This window comes from Astatotilapia calliptera, chromosome 12 (genome assembly GCF_900246225.1).
Source record: "Astatotilapia calliptera chromosome 12, fAstCal1.2, whole genome shotgun sequence".
Lineage (NCBI taxonomy): Eukaryota > Metazoa > Chordata > Actinopteri > Cichliformes > Cichlidae > Astatotilapia > Astatotilapia calliptera.
This window is the reverse complement of record NC_039313.1, coordinates 8717923-8740775: the sequence shown is the minus strand read 5'-3', so window position 1 is coordinate 8740775 and position 22853 is coordinate 8717923. Positions and strand designations below refer to the sequence as shown.

The window sequence follows — 22853 nt, the reverse complement described above, 5'->3', positions numbered from 1 at the left end:
GTAGCAACTCTGTAAGAGCAATGAGACTTCCAACCCACATAACACGCACGACCACAGGCTTGTGAAACAAAGTTTGCTTTATATATTTCCTTTTGGATCAGTTCCCTTTGCTCATCCTCAATGTAGGGATATCTTCAAATGCAGTAACCATCTCAAATGCATCACAAAAATAATTGAAACAATCAAAATAGATGTAAGACAAGAAACACAATATTTCAACACCCCAAAGAAAAGGAAAAAGAAAAGAAAATAGCATGTGAGTGTCCAGTTCCTTATGGTGTCAGTTTATTCAGTTACCCACTGTCCTGGGTTAAGAACTGAAAACGACCTGAATCTCAGGCGGAGAAAAAGTAGCAAAAGAAAATGATAAGGTATCTCTCAGGTGGGCTTCCTTTTGTTTTTTTCCCTACCGCCCTCCTGGTACGGCAGGCATCAACGTGTCGGCGTCCTGACACAGAGAAGGCCTCCACAGCAGCAACAGTGTCTTAGACCCACGATACCAGCTCCTCACTTGGCACCCATGGAACTGTACCTCAAAAAAAAACCAGTCTGCACACAAATACGCAGAATGTTAGATGTCCACATTCCTTAAATGTCCTTGTTCCTAATGTCCTTGGTTCTTTTGAAATATTAAAATAAATCTGCATCTTGTGACACATTAAAAGTAAATACACCGTATTACTGTGCATCACCCGCAGTTACAGTAACAGCACAGCTATTGCACGTGAACTGCGCATAACCACTTAGCTGGCCACGGCTGAACTAGCAGGCCCAAGAAAGTAAAAACATTAGACACTCATAATAAACAAAACTGTCACAACATTGCAATACTATGAAAACACATCTTAAACATCATTAAACACATTTACTACTATTCTGACTGGTTAGTTATTTTTTCCAGTGTATTGAACTGCAATAGCGGTGCTAAGTGAGCTAGGCTAACTCACCAGAATAGTTCAAAAAGTTCAAAGAAATACTCCGGCTCCTTTCAGGTAGGTACCCGTCTGTGGTTCACCGCTAACGACAGCTCTCTCACAAATGTTAAACCTCTTTCCTACGGTGGCCCTGAAGTGCAAATCACACCAACAAATTGCTAAACACAACAACAAAATTGAGAGGCCCTGAAGTGCAAATCACACCAACAAATTGCTAAACACAACAACAAAATCGAGAAACAAAAAAACAAATGGAGAATCACAAAAACAAAACTGAGAATCACAAAAAAAAAATTGAGAAGCACAAAAACAAAATTGAGAAGCACAAAAACAAAACTGAGAATCACAAAAACAAATCAAGAAGCACAAAAACAAAAGAAGAATCACAAAAACAAATCAAGAAGCACAAAAACAAAAGAAGAATCACAAAAACAAATTAAGAAGCACAAAAACAAAAGAAGAATCACAAAAACAAATCGAGAAGCACAAAAACAAAAGAAGAATCACAACAACAAATTAAGAAGCACAAAAACAAAAGAAGAATCACAAAAACAAATCGAGAAGCACAAAAACAAAAGAAGAATCACAAAAACAAATCAAGAAGCACAAAAACAAAAGAAGAATCACAAAAACAAATTGAGAAGCACAATTACATTAAGAAAACCGGAAAGGGTAGGTACCAGTCGGCAACAGGAGACATCACTGATTGGATGTCCGATCTGTTCGTCTTTGGAACCGGAAGTTACTCTGCCTGTGGCGCATTTCGTTTGAAGAAGAACGGCGGAATGTTTTGTCCTAGCTGTGGGAAAAAGCTGGTTGAGGAGTCGCCGAACTTTTGCAGCGGCTGTGGCGAGAGGCTTTATCACGCATCTTGCATCGGAGACACTTCACTCCCATCGAGTAAGTTAATAAGCATAATAAAATGTTTGTTATTTATTGATTTATTAGCCTAGCGTTAGCTGTTTCCAGCCCATAGCAGACCAGAGGGCTGTTCCACTAAGCGAGCTCAGAAAATCGAGGCTCATTTGAAAATGCACGCAGCTGTCAAAATGACTGCTCAAGACCTTTCTAGTAGTGAAGGTTTGAGGGCAGTTCTAGTGTTAACAAACCTCGCAGCTAGGGTGCCACGGACCAGACTTGTCCACAAGCATATTGCATAATGAATGAGCAGAAAGACTGCAGGTTAGCCTCGTTCCTGGAACCGAATTTGGGGCAATCGAGCCTGGATTTTCAGAGTGAGCCTGGCTTTTGGGATTAGCTTGCTTCGTGGAACAGTCCTCTGAGCATTTCCACAACTGAAACGATAATAAATTAGTTCATTTATTATGTTTGGTTAACTTTAGGAACTAACCCTATTATGTGTCTATACATTAAAACTTACTGGTGTAGAATTGTATTGGTCAATAGTATCAGTTGCATTGTCATTCCTTGGTAGAAATTTTCTAGTGAGATTATTCAGTGTTGTCCTTATTTGCGTGTTGTGTGGACAATGGAATGTTACATGAATGAATGTCTTTAATGTGTGACATTGTAGTACATTTTTCCTTTGTTTCCCTTTAGCATCACAGACTACCTCAAACTGCCCGACTCCAACCTTCAGCACCTTCATAGAATACAGAAAAAAGAAAAATGAAGAGAGGCAAAAGTTTTCTGAAGGGAGGAAGGGCTTAAAGAAAAAGGAAAAAAGAAAGGTTCAGGTAGTTTGGCTAGCTCAGTCTGAAAACAAGTTGAGGTTAATTTTCTAATGACATTCTTTTGTTATTCCTTAGGGGAGTTGTGTAAAAAATGTTCAGTGTAGTAAAGCTATCCAGAATAAGAACAATTGTTTACGAGTAATTGTACATTTAGGTTGTCAGGAAGATCCCTCTTTAGCAGTTAATAAATATTCAAGTTTGAATAGATCTGCTTAGAGTCATATTAGTATCTACTTGGCCCATTGTTCATGTGTTTTTTCCTTACAGATAAATGTCGGCTTGATGACCATAAAGGGTGGTTTGAAGCCATACCGTGGAAAAACAATTTTCCTAACAACAGACCCTGACGCTACTGCCACAAGTCTGCTCAATCAAGCTGTTAAAAAAATGAAGGACTTTAACAAAGATCTAAAAGATGGACCTTTCCTTCTTCTGTATCCGGATGGCACTGAGGTCATTACTGTCCCTGGAACACAAAGACCATTTACACTTGAGGCTTATAAGGCTGAAGTTGGCAAGCCTTATCAAAGAATCACTGTTTTCATCTGCTTGAAGAGTGACTTTGAAGATGGTAAGCTGCTAATGTTTGTTTTGATTTTGACACACATTCCCTTAGTTTCAACAACTGCTAATTTTGAAATTGTAAAATGATAACATTACGCATAAAGCACGCAAGTCAATAGCATACCTACATTAAAATGGTGAATGGCCTGTATTTGATATAGCAACTTCTAGGGTTCTACAACCCCCCCAAGACACTTCACAACAAAACCAGTCATTCACCCATACACATTCACACACTGCTGGTGATTAGCTACAATGTGGACACAACTGTCCTGGGACTCACTGACTGAAGCAAGGCTGCTGTACACAGATGCCACCTATCCCTCCCACTACCACCACCTGGCATGGAGGGTGAAGTGTCTTGCCCAAGGACACAACGACTGTGACAGACTGAGCAGGGCTCAAACCTTCAACCTTTTGATTACAGGGCGGGCTTTTAACTCCTCTGCCACCATTGCTGCCTAAATTAGCTTGTATATGTTATGTTTCTTCCTGGAAATATGAAATTCAGCCATTTTTGGATCTACTGAGTCATGATTTTTAAATGCTAACTTTATGCCTTTCGTATTAATCTATTATTCATGATCAAATAAAGTTTCATACATTAGTATGAATTTAGTTTGCTTAGCTTGATTTGTTTTCATGTTTTGTAGTTGGAGAAAACTCAGACTTGTCTGACTCTGACCCCGAGATTGTTATTAAAAGGCCCTCTGAGTTTGATCTTGCTGATACACTGGTAAGTACAATTTAAATTTTTTTTATAGAGTTTTCTTGTTGTTTAGCCACCACCATTTGCCTCAGTTCAGTAAAACAGTTAATAGTTAAATGTGAAATACATTTTGTGTGTGTGTGCGTGCGTGCGTGCGTGCGTGCTTGCTCGCGTGCGTGCGTGTGTTTGTTTTTGTTTCAGCCATGGGAACTTCAACATGAAAGCAGTCCTTTACAGAAAGCGGCAGAATATGAGTAAGTGATATTTTAAGAACATGTAATCTTTTACTGTTTTTTGCCTAAACTTTTGTATTAATGAGATATACACTTTTGTCAAGGTTAAAGGTTCAAGGTTCTTTTTTTGTCACATGCATAGTTATACAAGTATAACACACAGTCATTCATTCTGTATATGGTTTTTGGAACATGGACTACATAATACTTGTATTGCTTGTTTGTTAATCAAGATGCTTAAATATTTTCAAAGTGTCAATTAATATTTTCACAGTACACAACAATAATGCTTTTCTTTGTTCTCTAAGGAAGCGTACTGGGGATCTTGTGCTTGCTAATGAAGTACAACAGGTAAAAAACTATTTTATTAGTAAAACAGTGCAGCAGACAATCTCCACCGCCTTTACTTTGCAATTAGATGACGATTCACTGTTTGCTTATTACATTCATTGTTATTATACAATGCATTTCACATCATCAATTTTCATACTATCAATAGATTATAACATCCACCCCTTAAAGGTACACTAAGTGAAATAATCACAAAGCAGTCTAATGTCTCAATCATGTTGGAAGGAAGGTTACATTGAAACTAACTGTGTATGACTCGTCTTTGTCATCTAGAATCTTCTGGCGCTGATCCGTAGCCATGAAACTCATGGAACGGGAGGAGGGAGAGTCACTCGTTTGTTTATAAAGATAGACTGTAGTACACAAATTTGACCACAGGATTTCTTATTTCATTCTTACTTACTGTACCTTTAGATAATCTATTGGGATAGGAAACCTAAGGTACATCCATCTACTTCCGGACCATGGGTCCCATACTGCTAAAAAAATAGGAGTCTATGAGCCAATAAAAATTATTTTCTGATCCCGTTTGATGTGTATAATGGATTTAAAATATGATGTCCGTGAAGTATATAAACACATTTTGATGCCAAAAAGTGCTTAAGCGACAGGTGGCAAAGGTTATTTTATGTTTTGTTTGAAAAGACGTGGCGAAATGTAAATGTTCGTCTCACAAAATTGACATCATCGAACCAGACACAGAGAAGAGGAAAAGCTTAGTTTTGTTTAGCGAGCTTCGAATCCTTCTTCCAGGATGATGTGGAGAAAACCACTATAAATCTGGCCATGTGATAATTAGCAGCTACGCTGGGGGAGAAAAGCTTCTGAGGCGACATCATATTTGCGACATCTGACTTGTAGTCATTTTAAGGACAAATTTTTACAAGCTAACAAATCTCAAATTACATTACAGACATAGTCGAAACACAATTATTTATTATTTAAATTGAAGTACAACATATGTGTGATTCAGAGAGTAAGGCAAAGCAGACCAGAAAATAACTTTTATAGCTCCATTCACTTCCATTCATTTTTCTTTTGTTCAGGGACCCACGAGCAGACCAGAAGGGGAGGAGACTTAGGCTCCCTATATTAAAATAATTATCAATTGGTCAAATATGAATTTTCATTCATCCTCTTTTCTGTATTTCCAGGTCATAGATTTGGAAGAAGAAAACGATACAGGCACTACTGAATGCCTCACTGTCGAGAGCTCCTGTTACAGGTGCGTTGTATCTTGAGTAATTATTCCAGAGGTTTGCACAAAATATATACACACAATTATTATAAATGTATGTAGTTTGACTCTTTTACATTTGATTCTTCAGAAAAATAAATAGTAGAATCGTTCTATAAAAGTGGAACTGCATGTTTATGCATTTGTATTTTTGCATCTACACTTTGTGTACATGTTTTCACTCTGCAGAAACTACACACAGCTGTTTGAACCGATTGTGATTGATGATGAAGATCCTACTCCTAACGAAGCCAAAGCTGAGCCCCCAGAAGAACCTGTGTTAGTAATTTAAACATTTGAATCCAATTAACCGCCATCTTGTTCTGTACAAGACATCATGCAATCATGAGAGAAGTATATACACCTTTAAAAAATAAGTTTCCCTTTTTCTTTTTTTTTAGAGACACCAATTTGGAGGCACATGAAATTATTGCAAATTTGGCACTGGAACTTGACCACAAGAAGGTCAGCAGGTTCAATATATCAAGGTCAGCTGTATGGGATGGAGCTGTTAGAGGATTTCAACGCAGCACATACTCTGACAACTACGACATGTTCATCAAGTTTAATGATGATGCTGGCAGCTTTGAAGACGGTTTGGATACAGGTGGCCCGAGGCGTGAATTCCTCACACTTCTTATGGGCAGTCTGAGAAATCGCCCCATCTTTGATGGACCTCCAGAGAGCCGTTATCTTGTATATAATTCAAGAGGTGGATGTTTTCTCCGTAATTATTACAATGGAAATTTTAATAAAAATTGGCTTATTTTTTTCATTAGCATATTTAATAGCAATTAACCATGATAATTATGTGCCCTGTATTACAGCTGCCAGGCAAGATGAGTACTTTTTAGCAGGAAAGATGATCGCTGTATCCATTGTGCATGGGGGACCAGCACCACATTTCCTCTCCAAGAACCTGGTCAACCACATCACAGGGAATCAGAGTTTCAGCGCCACTGTAGAAGATGTGCAAGATGAGGAGATCACAAAAGTTCTACATCAGGTAGAAAATTACCTAGGCTCAGGGAATGGGTTTACTTAGAAGACACTTGGGGCCAGTTTAAAAGATTAAATCAGGATAACAGTTATCCGTGTTGGATCATATCTTGAAAGTAGGTTCAAGGTAGATTCTGTAATCTGAAAGGACAGATTTCCACCTCCCAACAACACAAGTGAAATAACAAATTGATTATTTCTTTAATCCAATGTTTGAATGAATCGTAAAAGTAGTGAAAATTTTTTTTTTTTTTCTTACAGTAAACCTTTTTTTTTTTTTTTTTTTTTTTTTTTTTGTTATAGGTCCTGAAAGCTGAATCAGAGGAGTCTTTGCATAATCTTATTTTGCAAAACAGCACAATCTTCCAAACTGCTGGATGCCTCAGAAATGTCAAGCCTTGTGAGAAACAAGCATTTGTGGAGGAATACCTCAGATGGTACATCCTTGAAAGAAACCAAAGTGTCATACAACGGTAAACTCATTACTCCTTTTAAATTCAGGATGGCCAGTTGCTCATCACAGCAGCCACTGACATTTTCAGACCTTCAGATGTATATGAAAAAACTGATTCGGTAGCATCCGGTGATCTGATGAACAACAACTTAATTCCTGAGCCACTGTTGCACGCTATTAACCTTTTGACACTAGAACTCTAATTTAGTATACATTTATTGTTCACAATGACCCATAATAATGTCATGCAACATGATTAATTTTTCAGTTATTTATAAAAAGAGGTGATCCCTTTTTCGACACACTTGTTTATTCCAGTGTGAAAGCACTATTTTTTTTTTTTTAAATGCTGAAATCCCAATGAGCTCTTCTTTTTTTGCTGTCACAGTTAATTTATGAGCACTATTAATTATTTTTGTGTATGCATTTGAAATCTGTCCAAATTTATAATGAAAGATCTAGTAGGTAAAGTCATTTAAACACAATTTAGAAGACTGCAATAGTCATAGCTATAAACCAATTATTAGTTATTTGTCTATCCTTTGCAGATTTAAAGATGGACTGGAAAGTCTGAATTTTTTAAGTGCACTGCAAAAACATTCCAGTGTGCTGGCCCCACTCCTATGCTTCTCTGCAAAGGCCCTGACTGCTTCAGAACTGGAGAGCATGTTCAGACCAGATCTCAGCCCAGCAGGAAGCAACAAGCGGCATAAGGAGGTCCTAACACTTGGCTTTTGGGCAGATTATCTCCTTGATTGTGAAGGTTTGAATGGCCGTTTTTATTTGTTTATAGTTTTATGAAAGGAGAGGTAAGGAAATTAATTTTCTGTAATGTACTACAGTGTTTACTTTCTTCTTTCAGAGAAGGCAACAGCAGTGTGTCTGGAAGATTTGATGTTTGCCACAGGGCTGACGGCAGTTCCACCGGCAGGAATGACACCACCACCATGCATCCAGTTTTTAAGTGATTCGCCTTTTCCAGTTGCAAACACCTGTGCAAATACTCTGAAGCTACCCATCTGTGACTCATATGGCATCTTTAAGGCCAACATGGACTTTGGAATTCAAAATGCTCCAGGATTTGGATGTTCTTAAATCAGCAAGGTCATCAAGTTACAGTTACTGAGTTACCCTGTTAAGTAGTGTGCCAACGGCAGCTGAACCTAAGCAACTTCCATATTGTTAAACATTTAGTTGTTTTTTCTTAATATTGTGTATGTTGGAAAAGTGACAGAAATGCTGGACACTATTTGTAAATGGTTTTATTAAAGAAAATTGTAAATGTTTCCTTGTGGTTAAATGTTAATATTTAAATTCATGCCAGTTGCTGTATATTATGAACAATATTATATTCAATTTAGCAAGAGGGAAAGGAAACACTACTAACATTAAAAAAATGAAGGAAAAACAGAAGGGCTGGAGCACTCAAGTCCAAAGGTTTTATTAGGTGCAAAAAAAGGAAAGAAACTAACGTTTCAACACAGTGTGTGTCTTCGTCAGAGTAACTCTGACAAATGTCATTACAAACTGAAGTTCAGTTGGTATCTAAAACCCAGCTATGTCCTTCAGGGCCAAATACAGTTCTGTGGCCGATTCCCAGTCTTGTGGCTGCTGCAGTGTGTTTTGTTGTACAGCCTGTTGTAAATATTCCTCAATGTTTGGATCACCACACAATCCAACCGGTAGCCCCTCCTCGGGAAACACATCCAGTTCCCTCTCCTCAACAGCAAATCCACAGTCTCTTGAACCATATCTGCAAAATGAAAATAGAACAGTGAAGGATTTTTTGCTGACAATATGGAACTATATAAATCAACGCATGCAGTGACATGTTATAAACTGCTGTATCATACTTATGTGTAAAATTATGAATATATATTAACCAACTTAAGCAATAACAACACCTTGCATTTAGTTTGATGCAAAAGGTTAATTCATTTTGTTAAGAACTCAAATACCTGTGAGGCAAGAGATAGAGTTCGTTTGGAATCCCCCCTGGACACGATGCAAGTCTGCTTGGCCGGATCCTGTGTTTGTTCCAGAGGTCTTTGCATTCATCCAGGTCTTTCTGTAGAACCCCTCTGAAGCAGAATCTCAGCAAGCATTGGTGTTCGTGGCTTCCATTTAAGTTTCCAGAGTCTCTTAGGTCTCCAAACAAGTCCATCCAAAACTGAGACCTGGGTATATAATTAATATTTAAGAATCAATTTAGCTTTGTTCTTGGTCATTTTATAGGGTTTGTTACATTTTGGTCCCATTTAAAACATGCCACAAATGGATGTCAAACAAAGTAATGCATATTAGTTTTCCATAAATATTGTAGCGACCCTGCAGTAATGTTCTTGTTAAAAATGCTGTATTCTTTTCACTCTGTTCTGTGTGTTGATTGTGAGGAGTGGAGAGTTTGGTCTGAGTTTTTCATTTTGTATTGGCGTCGTTAAATCTAGGCAAGCATGCTCATTTCGGCACAACAGCTGACAGTGACCATTTTGAGTTCCTGCAATAAAGTGACGGCTGTTAACGTCTATCTCATCCAACTTTTCAACACGTCCAGCAGGACGCTACTCTATTTTCTTAAATGCATGTAAAAAAAACGATCTGATCAGCTTTCACTGTAGCTTACACCTACCAGACACAAATGTACCCACCTTCCTCTTCTGAAATAAGACCACCATGACTCGATGCGCTGATTCCCAGTAGATGATCCGTAACTGTGGCTTGACGATCCAGCATAATAGTCCGTGTGCGCGTGACGGAGGGTACACTGTATTGCTGCCATAGTCCCATTCTCAGTCCCGAAGTCTGTTCGTAATCTCATTGGTATCACACCAAGACTCTTTACACAGTTTATATAATTGTGAGCTATAACAGCCGGGTTGTTGTTTGTTGCTCCACACACAAGCCACATCAGTCTTCTTGAAAAGCCATCTATACATCCTGACAGGGCCAAGCCAAAGGGTTTCAGTTTATCATAGCCATCTACATGCCATATGTAATTGGGCCCCATGGAGTGATACGTGCGTCTTGTGAACCTCCTTCGAGTTCTCAAAGCGATTCCTTGAGGATTTAGTTGTATCAACAGCCTCATAACTACATCACGCTTGACACGCAGCTTGTGTTTTTGTTTGAGAACTTGCCACATGGTCCGATATCCAAACAATTGTCCTGGTCCTCGAAGCTCGGCCAAAATGGCACGCCTCACCTCAGGAAGTGGAGAATAGTTGCCTCGTCTGTACAGTCCAGATTCTTTTAAATGCGTTTTCAGTGTACGCATACTAATTGAAATGTCACGATTACACTTGAGCATATCCAGTATCACCTCGTATGTATGTCCTGAATCAAAATATTCTCGAATAGCGACAGCTATGTTTGGGTCACCGCTAATGTTCATGTTTGAAAAAAATGCGCCACAGGCAGAGTAACTTCCGGTTCCAAAGATGAACAGCGCGGACGTCCAATCAGTGATGTCTCCTGTTGCCGACTGGTACCTACCCTTTCCGGTTTTCTTAATGTAATTGTGCTTCTCAATTTGTTTTTGTGATTCTTCTTTTGTTTTTGTGCTTCTTGATTTGTTTTTGTGATTCTTCTTTTGTTTTTGTGCTTCTTGATTTGTTTTTGTGATTCTTCTTTTGTTTTTGTGCTTCTTGATTTGTTTTTGTGATTCTCAGTTTTGTTTTTGTGCTTCTCAATTTTGTTTTTGAATTCTCAGTTTTGTTTTTGTGCTTCTCAATTTTGTTTTTGTGATTCTCAGTTTTGTTTTTGTGCTTCTCAATTTTGTTTTTGTGATTCTCAGTTTTGTTTTTGTGATTCTCCATTTGTTTTTTTGTTTCTCGATTTTGTTGTTGTGTTTAGCAATTTGTTGGTGTGATTTGCACTTCAGGGCCTCTCAATTTTGTTGTTGTGTTTAGCAATTTGTTGGTGTGATTTGCACTTCAGGGCCACCGTACTTTCCTCTCTTTCAACTGGAAAAAACCGTGCTCCGCGGCAGCATGGAGTTTTTCCTTGCCGTCCTTTTTCCTCTACACCACACCTTCACGCGCACGGAGCTGCAGATGGTGCCTTCAGGGCAAGCCCGGAAATTAAACTATCAGACAAGGACTACGATGCATTCAAAGAACCCTGTACTTCTGATTGCTGTAAATCTTACCAGGGTTACACGAAGCTCTCAATTTACCGGTCGATCTACGTCCCTACCCTCACCTATGGCCATGAGCTGTGGGTAGTGACCGAAAGAACGAGATCGCGGATACAAGCGGCAGAAATGAGCTTCCTCCGAAGGGTGGCTGGCCTCTCCCTTAGAGATAGGGTGAGAAGGTCGGCCATCCGGGAGGGGCTCAGAGTAGAGCAGCTGCTGCTCCACATCGAAAGGAGCCAGCTGAGGTGGTTCGGGCATCTGACAAGGATGCCCCCTGGGCGCCTCCTGGGTGAGGTGTTCCAGGCATGTCCCACCGGGAGGAGGCCCCGGGGCAGACCCAGGACACGCTGGAGAGATTATATCTCTCGGCTGGCCTGGGAACGCCTTGGTATTCCCCCGGATAAGCTGGAGGAGGTAGCTGGGGAGAGGGAGGTCTGGGCCTCTTTGCTTAGGCTGCTGCCCCCGCGACCCGGCCTCGGATAAAGCGGATGAAGATGGATGGATGGAAATATAGGATTAATATAACATACAATTAGGGAAAATGTAAGGAACACAATGTAAATGATATTGTAAAGTCATTAAAACAGCATACTCTGATTAAAAGAAACACATAATTGGGTAGGATAATAATTAATAATTAAAAAAAACTAAAAAAAAACATGTACAAGAATTTAACAACTATAAAGTTGTAGCATGTCAGTACCTTACCCCATCCATTATATCCACACTTTCAGAAAAGGATATGGTCAATATCTTTACAAATACTATCTAAACTTAAACGGGATATTCCCTCTGCTTCTTCTGCTTCTCGTATACACCCTCAGGGTTTGTGATCAGCCAGCGGCTGATATGATCATTAACCTTCCTGCCTTCTTGGGACCTTTTTGTGCCACTGCTATGTGTTAAATGGCTGCCATTTCCACTGTGTTTAGTGGAATATAACCAAACTTGCCACAGGATAGTTTTTACCTGTCAATGTTAATATTCCAGTGTGAATTCCTTAAATCAGCCTAAAATGGCTGAGCAGCAGAAATCCCCACACCCATCACCCTGGGGACCATTTTCTGCCCATTGACTTCCATTATAAATGCTATTTTTCAACCCCAAATTATCATCATATGATTTTATTTTTTCTTCTTTTCTTGGATGTCAATGAAGACTCAGGGCCTTGAAGTTTTAATTTTTAAATTGCAAAAAAAATGCAAAAAAATAATGGCAGGTCAAAATGTATGTTGGTGCCAATCTTTGGTCCATCTAAAGGCCTACTTATAATGACAATCACATATTACTTCAACTGGTTTTTTGTGGAAATATTTAGTTTCGTTTTTTGGTTTTTGGGGCTTATAACACAGGGCGCTCATGTAATAACACTGGGATTTGAAGGGTTAAAACAACGAAAATATAATTAAAACTTTACATGAATATTTCAGGGAGAAGTAGTTTTACAAGGTTGGCTAATTTAAAGTGGAATAAGATATGGATATATGGTCTTTTTATGGCGTGGCTGAGAATGGTCCCTAGGGTGATGGGTGTGAGTTTTTTAAAGATTGGCAGGAGGGTTAATCCTGTAAAATAATATTCTTTCGGTTTATGAATCTGTTTGCATGGATTTCTTAATCCGTTTCCACTGTTAGCAGTAGTTGTGCATGCAGTTTTGGTGTGCTGCTCTCCAAGACTACAAGCTGCGTTAAAGTTGGAAGTAACTGGCCGATGTTCCACTGTTGAAGATCAGCTGTGCCCATTTGTTGCATATTGTGGGTATGGAGAAGTTGAGGCTCTTGCAGGCTACCCACAATTTCCCCAAACTGAGCGATTATACATCTTGCTTCCATATTTGTATCTTGTGTCACTAAAAATGCATTTTATTTTAATTTTATACATTGATTAATGACCTGCAGAATCTCCTTATCATATTAACCCTTTACAGCCAATCGGAGCGGGCACGCTCTGTTTTGCGTAACTATTTTTAAATCCCGGTAGCTCTGCAACCACGTAAGCTAGCGCAATAATTTTTTTGCATATGAAACTGGAGGAGTTGTACTTACATCTTATGCCATCAGCTTGTCCTAGGTCACAGTTTCCTTCCACATATAGCTTTGCAAAAACTGCATAAAAATCACTTGCAGCAACAAAAACATGATATTCCAGAAACACGCTTCGCTGATCCAATCAGCTGTTTGTAACACTTCCTACGTCCATCAGCGTGAACTATCACATGACCGCATGACCTGCCCGAAACCGGAAGTGATGTCATTTTGCGGAAATGTAGTTTTTTTACCATCGTACCTCATGAGCTTATACTTGTGTTTTTAAAAGTTATGTTTGATTTCATGACTTTCTGTGTCGTTTCTGGGATGCTTAGGACTCATATTCCACTGCTGGAAATAGTTTATTGTGATGCATATGCTGCAAATTTGCACTATAATATTTATTTTCGTTTTTCCTGCAGTATATAAAAATTGGTGTATTTCAAAAATAAAACTATGAAGACACTTAAAATAAATTTCCTGTGGTGGGAAACTAGTTTCTGCAACTTTTTTGTATTTACAGTTTTGAGGGATAAGCCTCTTAAATTTCTCTAACTAGAAATATATGTTAAAAAAACAAAAACGATTTTCAATTTTTTGTAGTTTATTACACTTTTTTGCAATTTATGTAATTACTATGCACCTAATGCAGACATATTATTAAAGTTTGGGCTATAATGGTTGTATTGATGTATAGCAACTTGAAATGCTCCCAAAAATGGCTCCACAGCATGTAAAAATATAATATAAGCTCTGGCGGACTTGGTTCTATGGTAGGTCTTAAAGGGTTAAGTGATTCATAATTGTCACTTTATGCTTTCTCCATCTTGAAAGTGATTACATCCTTTAGGTTCATTTTCTGCAGGCAGGTTTCTGACAGAACAGGCAGATTTAGAATATAACATGCAGCGTTCTATAGATGGACACATAAAGAAATGAAAAATTACATGTATGTGCTAACTTTCTAAACACTGTTACATTAATGATTAAGTAGATAAAACATTTATGTCAGCCTTGGCTCATAGTTCATTTAAAGACAAGAACTTTGTGTGTGTGTTTCAGGTACTGCACTCTCAAAGACTGAATGAACCAGCATTGCAGCCATGGGTCATTGTGAGCATCACAGGGAAGGTTGAAGCCGCCCACTCCAGCTGTAAGGCCGGAGTCACGGAGACCTGCACCCACGTCACTGCTCTTCTGTTTAATGTAGAAGCAACAGTGTTGATCTGTGGCACAAGGACTGTTACAGGTGAACCTGCATACTGGGTTTTGCTGGGTAATGTGACCAAGATACAGTCAGAGGTTGGCCATAAGATAGACTTCTCCTCTTCAGCTGCCCAAAAAAGGCTCTTGATCAAAACATAAACAGACCATCTGTAGTGACAGGTAAAAGGAGCCGTCCTCAAAAAAGAAATCCCACCTGCTACTGTGGAGGAGTTGTCACTGCTATAATGCCATCATGTTTTATCTAGGGGTCTAGATTTATGCCTATAGTGCACTGCCATGTAAATAATTTGCATTTACTGAATGAGTATCACTGTTCAAAAATTGAATAAAGAAACAAACTAATTTTTGCTTTTTTTTTTACTTCAGGAGAACAAGCAACTACAAAAAAGACAGAAAGAAATGGATCGTAATCTTCAGAACACAGAGGACCAACAAACTAACAATAAGCAGCGCCAGCCTGACATAAAGATTATTAATGAGGGCTGGGGAATTTTATTTGGTCAAACCCAGGAGAGGATTATGAACCTGATGGACAAAGACAAGAAAAACAAAGCTGAATTAAAAGAAATGGCCAAGAGCTTCAAGACAGTGACACTCTTAATGGGGAGTTACATTGTGAAGTCCAACAAATGTTCACAGTGAATCAGGAGCTTAAACAAAAACTTGATGAAACACTGGACAGAAATGAACAGTTACTTCATGAGAACGAGCAACTAAAAGAAAGACAGAAAGAAATGGATCGTAATCTTCAGAACACAGAGGACTAAAAAACTAACAACAGTACACAAGCCCAAGAGCAGATTCTGTTCCTGAGGAACAAAATCAAGAAAAAAAAAGCTGAATTGAAAGAAATGTCCAAGCAGCTTCAAGACAGGGAAGCTATTAATGAGGAGTTACAGTGTGACCTCCAACAAATGAACATAAAGAATCAGGAGCTCCAAGGAAATTTCGATGAAGCGCTGGAAAGAAATAAAGAAATTCTTTATGAGAAGGAGGAATTGGACATAAAGCACAAAGGCACGCAGGACAAACTCAAACACGTGGAGGGAAAATACAAAGTGCTGGAAAAAAGGTTTGATGACACAGCACACAAAATGAAAGAGTTACTTCAAGAGAAAGCGCAACAGCAAGAAATACAGAAAGAAGAAAAACTTATTTCCCAGGACTTTATGAGGAACCATCTAAAACTGCAAGAATTTTATTTTGAAATGAACGACAAAACAACTGGGCTGAAAGTAGCAATGGAAAAACTGGAAAAACAATGTTCAGAGATGCAGAGTAGGATTGCTGAAATGCTGAGAAAAAACACAAAGCTTGAAGAACTTTCTAACAACTTAAAGCGCAAAAACACTGAAATGCAGGTGCAAAAGGCAGCATCTAAAGAACTTAAGAAAAGCTTGAAGAAAAACAAGCAAAATTAGAAGAAGTGGAGCAAAGATGCAAGAAACTTGAGATGCAAAATGCAGAAACAATCAATGAATTGAGAACCCTCATCCTAGAGAAAAAAACACTCGTGGAACAGCAACTGAAAAAGAAGAAAAAACGCTTCTGCTTGTTCCGGAGGAGGGACGCTGCTGCTTCTTCACCTGATGCCTCATCTTTCTCAACCTCTGTTCCATCAAAAAAAACAAAAAAAACCACCCCAAAGAGGCAGGCTCTCGCTTCAGCCACTAAGAGACCTGGGGACGGTATTGATCTGACCAATGAGCCCAATTTGTCTTCTGACGAGGGAAGCGCACAGAGTATTTGAAATCAACCAAGACAACTTTGCAGACTCCCCAGAAATAAACAAATCCTTACCAGCTGTCCCAAAACTCAGTGCTGCGGGCTGGATCAGATATCCTTGTGTTTGCATTGTTCCCACATCATCATAATTTGTTTCTCCAGGTTCAACATGGCAAGTGACCAAACGCCACAGCTGTTCGACTTCGAAAAAAAAAAAGCCTTAAAAACTACTTTTCGAATTCTCTACCCTTAAGAAGACCACAAAAAATGTGTGATCTTCCTAAGGGTACAGAATTTTAATTGCTGGAGATTAGAGATCTCTCAAGTGAAGTAGATTTTTTTTTTTAAGATGTTTTGTTTGGTACTCTAAATACTATGACATCAAAACAATGTGATTTGTCACTTGCAAAGGATCAACCTTATTGCATTTTATATTTTCAAATGAAAGCACGGTGACATGGAAAGGTATTTTTCTTTAATGATCTTGCTTCAGCAATCTCAAATACTAAAGATTAGCATCTCAATACTGTGGATGCTTAATCAGCTTGTGTTTGGAGTAAAATGATCTTTGTCTGATGATTACTCTGACAACACGAACTGTTTTTAAAGCAGAAACAGTCTGTCTTATAGTTCTCAGATGTTACTGTTAGTTTTACAAACACATTCTTTTTCATGTCTGTCTACGTGGTTTTTATGGATAAAGTGATTTTCAATAGTACAAACATCATCTAACTTTTCTTTGCTCTCCAGTATAAATGCAGGAACCTGCAGGCTTTATTAAAACTGTCATAATTTAACACTCAATGCCGAAAACAGATGCATGTTTTATCAACAGCTCTGAAAAAAAAAAGAAATGTAGAACATGGTCCCTCTCACTCTCTCTGTCTGTAAAAACCCCCAGTGAACTGGTAATCACTTTTAAACAATGGGGGTAGTTTATGGCTCTCATTAGCTGCAACGCCATGTAACACCTGGATGTTAGAATCCACCTAGGTTTTCTGTCTGTTTTTCCATGCTATCAGTATTTTTTTGTAAAATACTCTTTTTTTTGTTAAACTAAAATGATATCCATATATGCAGAAGCTGTATCCTTGCACTCCAAATGTCTAATTCTTGAAAGTCATCTAATCCTTCAGATTTGTGAATTTCAAAGCTTTGTCATTCAACTAAGCTTTCATTTAGCATTCTGATACACTGTTGAAGGGATGGATTAGCATAACCCGATTACTGACTTGCCCTGCATCTGTAAGAGAGGTTTTTATAATGTACACAAGGAAAAGTTTCTAATTAGTATGCCTTGTATTCCCTAGACGTTATACTGTTATTAACACGAAAGAAAAGTTCACACTGTCTTCTGTGATTATAGTCTCACCAAAATGTGGCTATGGAAAAAAGTTCTGTGATTAGGTGAATCAGGCTTATAGTTTTTGTTTTAACGTGCTCATTGGAAAGGTTAGAGTAGAAAAGCACTTTACGAATACCATTGGTGAGATTGTCCTCTGAATACTTTCCTGTACTTCTTCATTCCAGCACCATGTCTCCTTGTCCTCTATCTGCTGTCGAGAGAAGACACCAAACACATTTTCTTGGTAGTTTGCCTCAGCACTGCAGCTGTACTTTGCCAGTCATCTGGTAATGATTCTGCAACATAGTCCTTGCTAACCCAAGCCCCAACCAATCTGATATGAAAATCACATTTTTTATGATTCACATTTAATTTGGGAAATATTTTTCACAGGATGCTCTTCCTGACACAACCCTCCCTATTTTTGCAGACTTGGGACTTGTGCTAGACTGTGCCCCCCTTTTCTTGGTTATGCTACCATGTTAAATATTGCATTAAAATAACATTTAGGGCTGTGTGTATATATAGATGTAATGCTAGTTTTCACTCATTGGTGGCTACTTCCTAATTTTATCAAAGAATAAAAAATTATTGATGTATCTAATTCTTCACGATTGCATGAGTACCACAGATATTGGGGAAACAGCTAAAGATTAAGGAAATGTTAAAATTTTTCCTACAAATTAATGAGATGCCTCTGCAGTTTAGAAACAACAAAGCAATGCAACCACCAACGCATAAAATACAAAATGTATCTTGTGGGAAGATATTAGTCAGTATGCTGTATCATTTCATGAGTTTTCCGGGGGAAATCTGCACAGAGATAATCATCATGGAGCAAAAAATTACTCCGACCCTTCTTACTGAACCTAGAGAAACTCGATGTAGGCAAAGTAAAAACATGCCGCAAGCCATGTGAGGGATCACTTTGTAAGTCTCTGCGTGTTCAGCTAAAGCAGACAGCAGAAAAAGTAGCTGCACTGTTTGTCCTGTGGGAAGAAGAATATGGTCGATACCCTCCTCTTACTCTGTCAGCTTAGGAAGCAGACTCAGTCAACTTCCTGGAATGTCTGAAAGAAAGAGACCGTTGCTATGGCAACATGTCTGTGGATGGTTTCTGAATAAAGAGTTGAAGTAGTTCAAACTGAAAAAAATAGCTTTAATAAATATCATACAAAGAAGTTGTCTTTCTTTTGAGCTCTAACCTGTTACACATTTGAAGATTCTCCCAGAGGAAATTGCTAAGTAAAACAACAACAATTTATTTCTGGTGTGTACCCCCAGGACCCTGGAGAATTTTGATCTGAGGGAGAATCTCATGTTGCTTAACAGCGGTGGCATCAGGAAAATGGAGGGCCGGCCCAATTTTTGGCGTTTCCTTCTAATCATCTATTGAACTCGCTCCGGGTAATGACCTAATTCTCATTGAGCTTCATACTGTGGCTCCCCATCTATCCATCCCTTCAGTCATTGCTGCATTCATCCAAAAGATGCAAAGGGACAGATATGTAGACAAGCAGGAGAAACCATTGGCTCAATAATGGTCGCTTGAGAGGACTCACATGAGAGAGGGGTCAGTTTAGTCCGTCACGCCTGGCTTCATCATTATAGCTCTGGCCAGCTGTAAGGGATGTGTTTTGAGTGTGGCAGGACACGAAGCACAACCTTTTTTCAGGATAAGGACACAGTGACATTGAGTACCTCTTATACACGCTCACACATCATCATAAGCTGTAATAGAAAGTGGTTCACTAAAGAAAAGAATCCAGGTGTGTTCCTCTGAGCTTCTTTTTTTTTTATCTGAAAGCCTCATCATTTCTCAGTTACATGGCAATGTTCATGATGAAGGACCCTGTTATTCCTGCACTGAAGACTAGATGGTTCTTCAAGAAATAAATTGTCCAGACTGCCGGTGACCCCCTGCCTTTCTGCTACCTCTCCCGCTGCCTGTCATTTGGACTAATCTCCTGCCATCACTGAGGAAGTGTAATGGACAGTAATCCTCTGAACCATTCCACAAAGTAATACTCTCAGTGATGAGACTGTCTTTAAAGAGAAAAAAAAACTCTGACACCTCAAATCCATTTTACATTTTTCACCATCAATCACATTACATTCCTTATAGTTTAAATATTTTTAGGGATTCTGAGTAGGCACATTAACTGCCACTGACAAAGTAGTTGTCAAATTGGTAAAGAATATGTGTAAAGTAGCAGCACTGATGTGCATAGGGAGCCAGATGATCATAATCCTTTGATAGCTGGAATCCCATTAGCAACGGGTCTGTGACTTACAAAAGGAAGGATCAGATTATTGCTGTGATCGAGCATCATAAGCTGTTGACATTTGTCTGCTGAAGCTAGTGCTGCTGCATCCCCACACCGGTGTGGAGAACTCCCACAGACTACACACTGTTGGACTGATCTAAGAGACAAGCTTTATGTTCTCATCAGTGCTTGCATGAGGACTGTTAATGTACAGTAGCTGCAGTACAGCTGGATGATGAAAGCAGTAATTAATGCTACTCCTGGTATACATAGCACACTCCTCTCACTTTATTAAAATAGTCTTTTAGAAGCAAAACTTCATGTAGCTGCAAATAATATTAACCTACTTTATTTAACTTTGAAAAAAATGAATTTGTTGTCAGTATTGACTAGTAGTATAAATAATTTTCTTCTTTCATCAAAATTATTCAAACCCCTTCCAAAGCATTCTCACTCCCAACTCTTGAAAACACACGTAAGACCCTTTATGACATGAAAGACACTGATTCACAATACCTACTCACAGAACAAAGATGTCAAACAACCTACAAAAGCTTCCAAGTCAGAAGTCTTGTGTTCAGTTCCTGTCAGCAGGGCTTCAGTCTCATGCACTGCCATGCATGTTAAAACGTTATAGTGTACATTGAAGCATAGCATCTGTTGATGTTTGACTTTTGATATATAGGTACAGTAAAAAAAAAAAAAAAAAAAAAGATTGGAAACCTTTTTGAATCACCAAAATCTCTAAAAGTTTTACGAGCAACTATGGGAAATAGGGGGTTCATTGTGTTTGTTTTTTTCCCAGCCTGCTCAATGAAGCTATTACTCTTTTTTTTTATTTTAACAAACAGATGACCAGTACAACTTTTTGTGAGTTAATATTGTGTATTTGTCTATAACTTTAACTTAATTTGTCCTTTATTTTTGTCAATTTTTTTCTCTTTTGATATATTTTTATTCTCTGAAAACAAGTTAGTGTTGAAAACATGACTTAAATTAATAATTCTACTTTATGCAAGTGCAGTTATTTGGGATTTGCATCAACAATAATGTTTATATGTGTGGTGTACCAAACTCAGGGGAAACTTCAGCATTGTGCCCACTTAGCCCCACGGTTTACTCACTACCATATGGTTTTCTCCCAGTATGCCTACACTGTGCCAACAGTATGTGTGGCAGAGCCCAAACACAGGACTCACAAAGCACAACATGAAAACTTGTTTATAGCTGCAAAAACTGCAAAACAGTTAATCTTGGAGAAAACATGAGTAGGAAGGAAGAATCACAGCTAGAGGAAGAATGCAACAAGGAACAAAGGTAAACTTGGGCAATCTATCCACACAGAAGAACTCAGAAGGGACAGACGGAGGAAGCAAAACTGAACATCATACACACGAGACTAACAAAATAAAACAGGAAGTAACAAACACTGAGGTCAGGACTAGGACATGAACTTGACTGTGCAACAGGAGAATAAACATGCAAAGACATGACTGACTGGGGTGGAAAGAAAGGAAACACAAAAGATGAAACCTAACCTAATAAGGAACACAGAGTGGAAAAAAGGTTAACTAAAATAATCAAACTATAACATGTTTGATAACATATATAACGGAACTATAAATACTGAAAAAGAATGAGAACAAACCCCAAAACGTCCCACATGACAGCCAATAAATTACTTTTATTTATAGAAATAAAGTAATGTGTTATCTTTGTCTGCCTGCGTTCCTATCATGATCAACCATCACCGTGCTGAAGAGGTGGAGAATTTCACATATCTTGGCAGCATCATCTCGAATGAGGGGATCTCTGACCGAGATGTCGACGTCAGAGCAGGGAGGGCGGCCGGTGTCCTCCGACATCTCCAACCTATTTGGAACGTGACCTCCCTAAATGTTAGGGTCAAGATCAATCTATTGAACTCTATCGTCATTCCGATTGTCCTTTTCTGAGTGCCCTTGATTATGTTGCTTAAGTGTTTTGGAAGGATAGTTTGAATAATTTGTCAGATTTAGATTAAAACATATGTCAGCCTGCACAAACAAAGATAGCAAGATTTTACAGTGGGCTGTAGGAACCTAAACTGAACCTAATCTGAACCACAAAGTGCAGGTCCACAGTACTTTACCATCTGTGTAGTGCAGCATGTTGCCAGTTCTGTGTCTGCAACTACAAAGTGTAAACGTCTGCTCCATGTGGGTTTACAATTTCTTTTCTTTCAGTAGGCTGGCTCTCACGTAGTAGTGGTGACTCCCTAGATGACTGTAACACAATTTTGCCTTTTCAGCAACCCAGACATTCATGGAGGATTGCACAGTAGTAGAAATTGGCATCTGAAGACGATGCAGAGGAAATGATTTACAGTGCTCTCTTCTCTCTGTTGGGATAATAACTGCACCAGATCTTAGACAGGAAAAAAGCCAACAATGTTCCAATGGGCCAGGACCACAGCCAGAGGACTGACAATGTGAGGTGGTTCACCAATATTCCATGTTGTATTGAAAAGCATTTTGGGATTTCAAATTTTTATAGATATTGTAAATAAGGGCAGCTGTGCAGTTAAGTCCATGGGTATTTGGACAATGAAACCGTTCTTATAATTTATCAATCTTTGCAGTGGATTTTAAATTACCCGGTCAAGATGTTGAATATGCATTTGCTAGCTAATAAATCAATACAAGGTCCAAAGAGATGCCAATGAAATGCAAGGATGTTGTAATTAGGCTGAATAAAACAAAATAAACCATAAGAGCAACCAGATAAATAATCTGATACATCTTTAAAAAGAAGTAAAGCAGTGACCGGCTCAGCATCACCAAAAGGAAAAAAGTGAATGATCACAGAATTTTTTCCTTGCTTAAGAAAAACAACTATATGGCCAAGCTGAGTAACAGGAACACAGGAACATCTTTGCTGGAGTCGCTTTCATGAATGCAAATTCAAAGGGT

The 22853-nt window shown here is 38.6% G+C and overlaps 2 protein-coding genes across 2 annotated transcripts; one reads left to right on the top strand and one right to left on the bottom strand.

Moving 5' to 3' along the window:
* The first annotated feature begins 1547 nt into the window (after positions 1–1547).
* On the top strand, positions 1548–8271 carry LOC113034371 (G2/M phase-specific E3 ubiquitin-protein ligase-like). Its single transcript, XM_026188879.1, has 13 exons — positions 1548–1835; positions 2496–2632; positions 2897–3200; positions 3847–3929; positions 4104–4156; positions 4444–4486; positions 5641–5711; positions 5913–6002; positions 6125–6435; positions 6551–6729; positions 7026–7195; positions 7725–7939; positions 8039–8271. The coding sequence occupies exons 1-13, from the start codon at positions 1646–1648 to the stop codon at positions 8269–8271; spliced, it is 2079 nt and encodes a 692-aa protein (XP_026044664.1). The 5' UTR covers positions 1548–1645.
* Positions 8272–8721: 450 nt separating this feature from the next.
* LOC113034372 (uncharacterized) lies at positions 8722–10728 on the bottom strand. The gene is made up of 3 exons (XM_026188880.1): positions 9825–10728; positions 9135–9353; positions 8722–8929 (listed from the first exon to the last, which is right to left on the bottom strand). The coding sequence occupies exons 1-3, from the start codon at positions 10565–10567 to the stop codon at positions 8722–8724; spliced, it is 1170 nt and encodes a 389-aa protein (XP_026044665.1). The 5' UTR covers positions 10568–10728.
* Between the last annotated feature and the right edge of the window lie 12125 nt (positions 10729–22853).

Coding starts and splice junctions, on each gene's coding strand:
- LOC113034372 (XM_026188880.1), bottom strand. CDS start 10,567: ATGAACATTAGCGGTGACCCAAACATAGCTGTCGCTATTCGAGAATAT. Junction 9,354..9,824: donor TCTTATTTCAGAAGAGGAAG/GTGGGTACATTT, acceptor TTATATACCCAG/GTCTCAGTTTTGGATGGACT. Junction 8,930..9,134: donor CTCTATCTCTTGCCTCACAG/GTATTTGAGTTC, acceptor TTCATTTTGCAG/ATATGGTTCAAGAGACTGTG.
- LOC113034371 (XM_026188879.1), top strand. CDS start 1,646: ATGTCCGATCTGTTCGTCTTTGGAACCGGAAGTTACTCTGCCTGTGGC. Junction 1,836..2,495: donor AGACACTTCACTCCCATCGA/GTAAGTTAATAA, acceptor GTTTCCCTTTAG/CATCACAGACTACCTCAAAC. Junction 6,436..6,550: donor TCTTGTATATAATTCAAGAG/GTGGATGTTTTC, acceptor CCTGTATTACAG/CTGCCAGGCAAGATGAGTAC.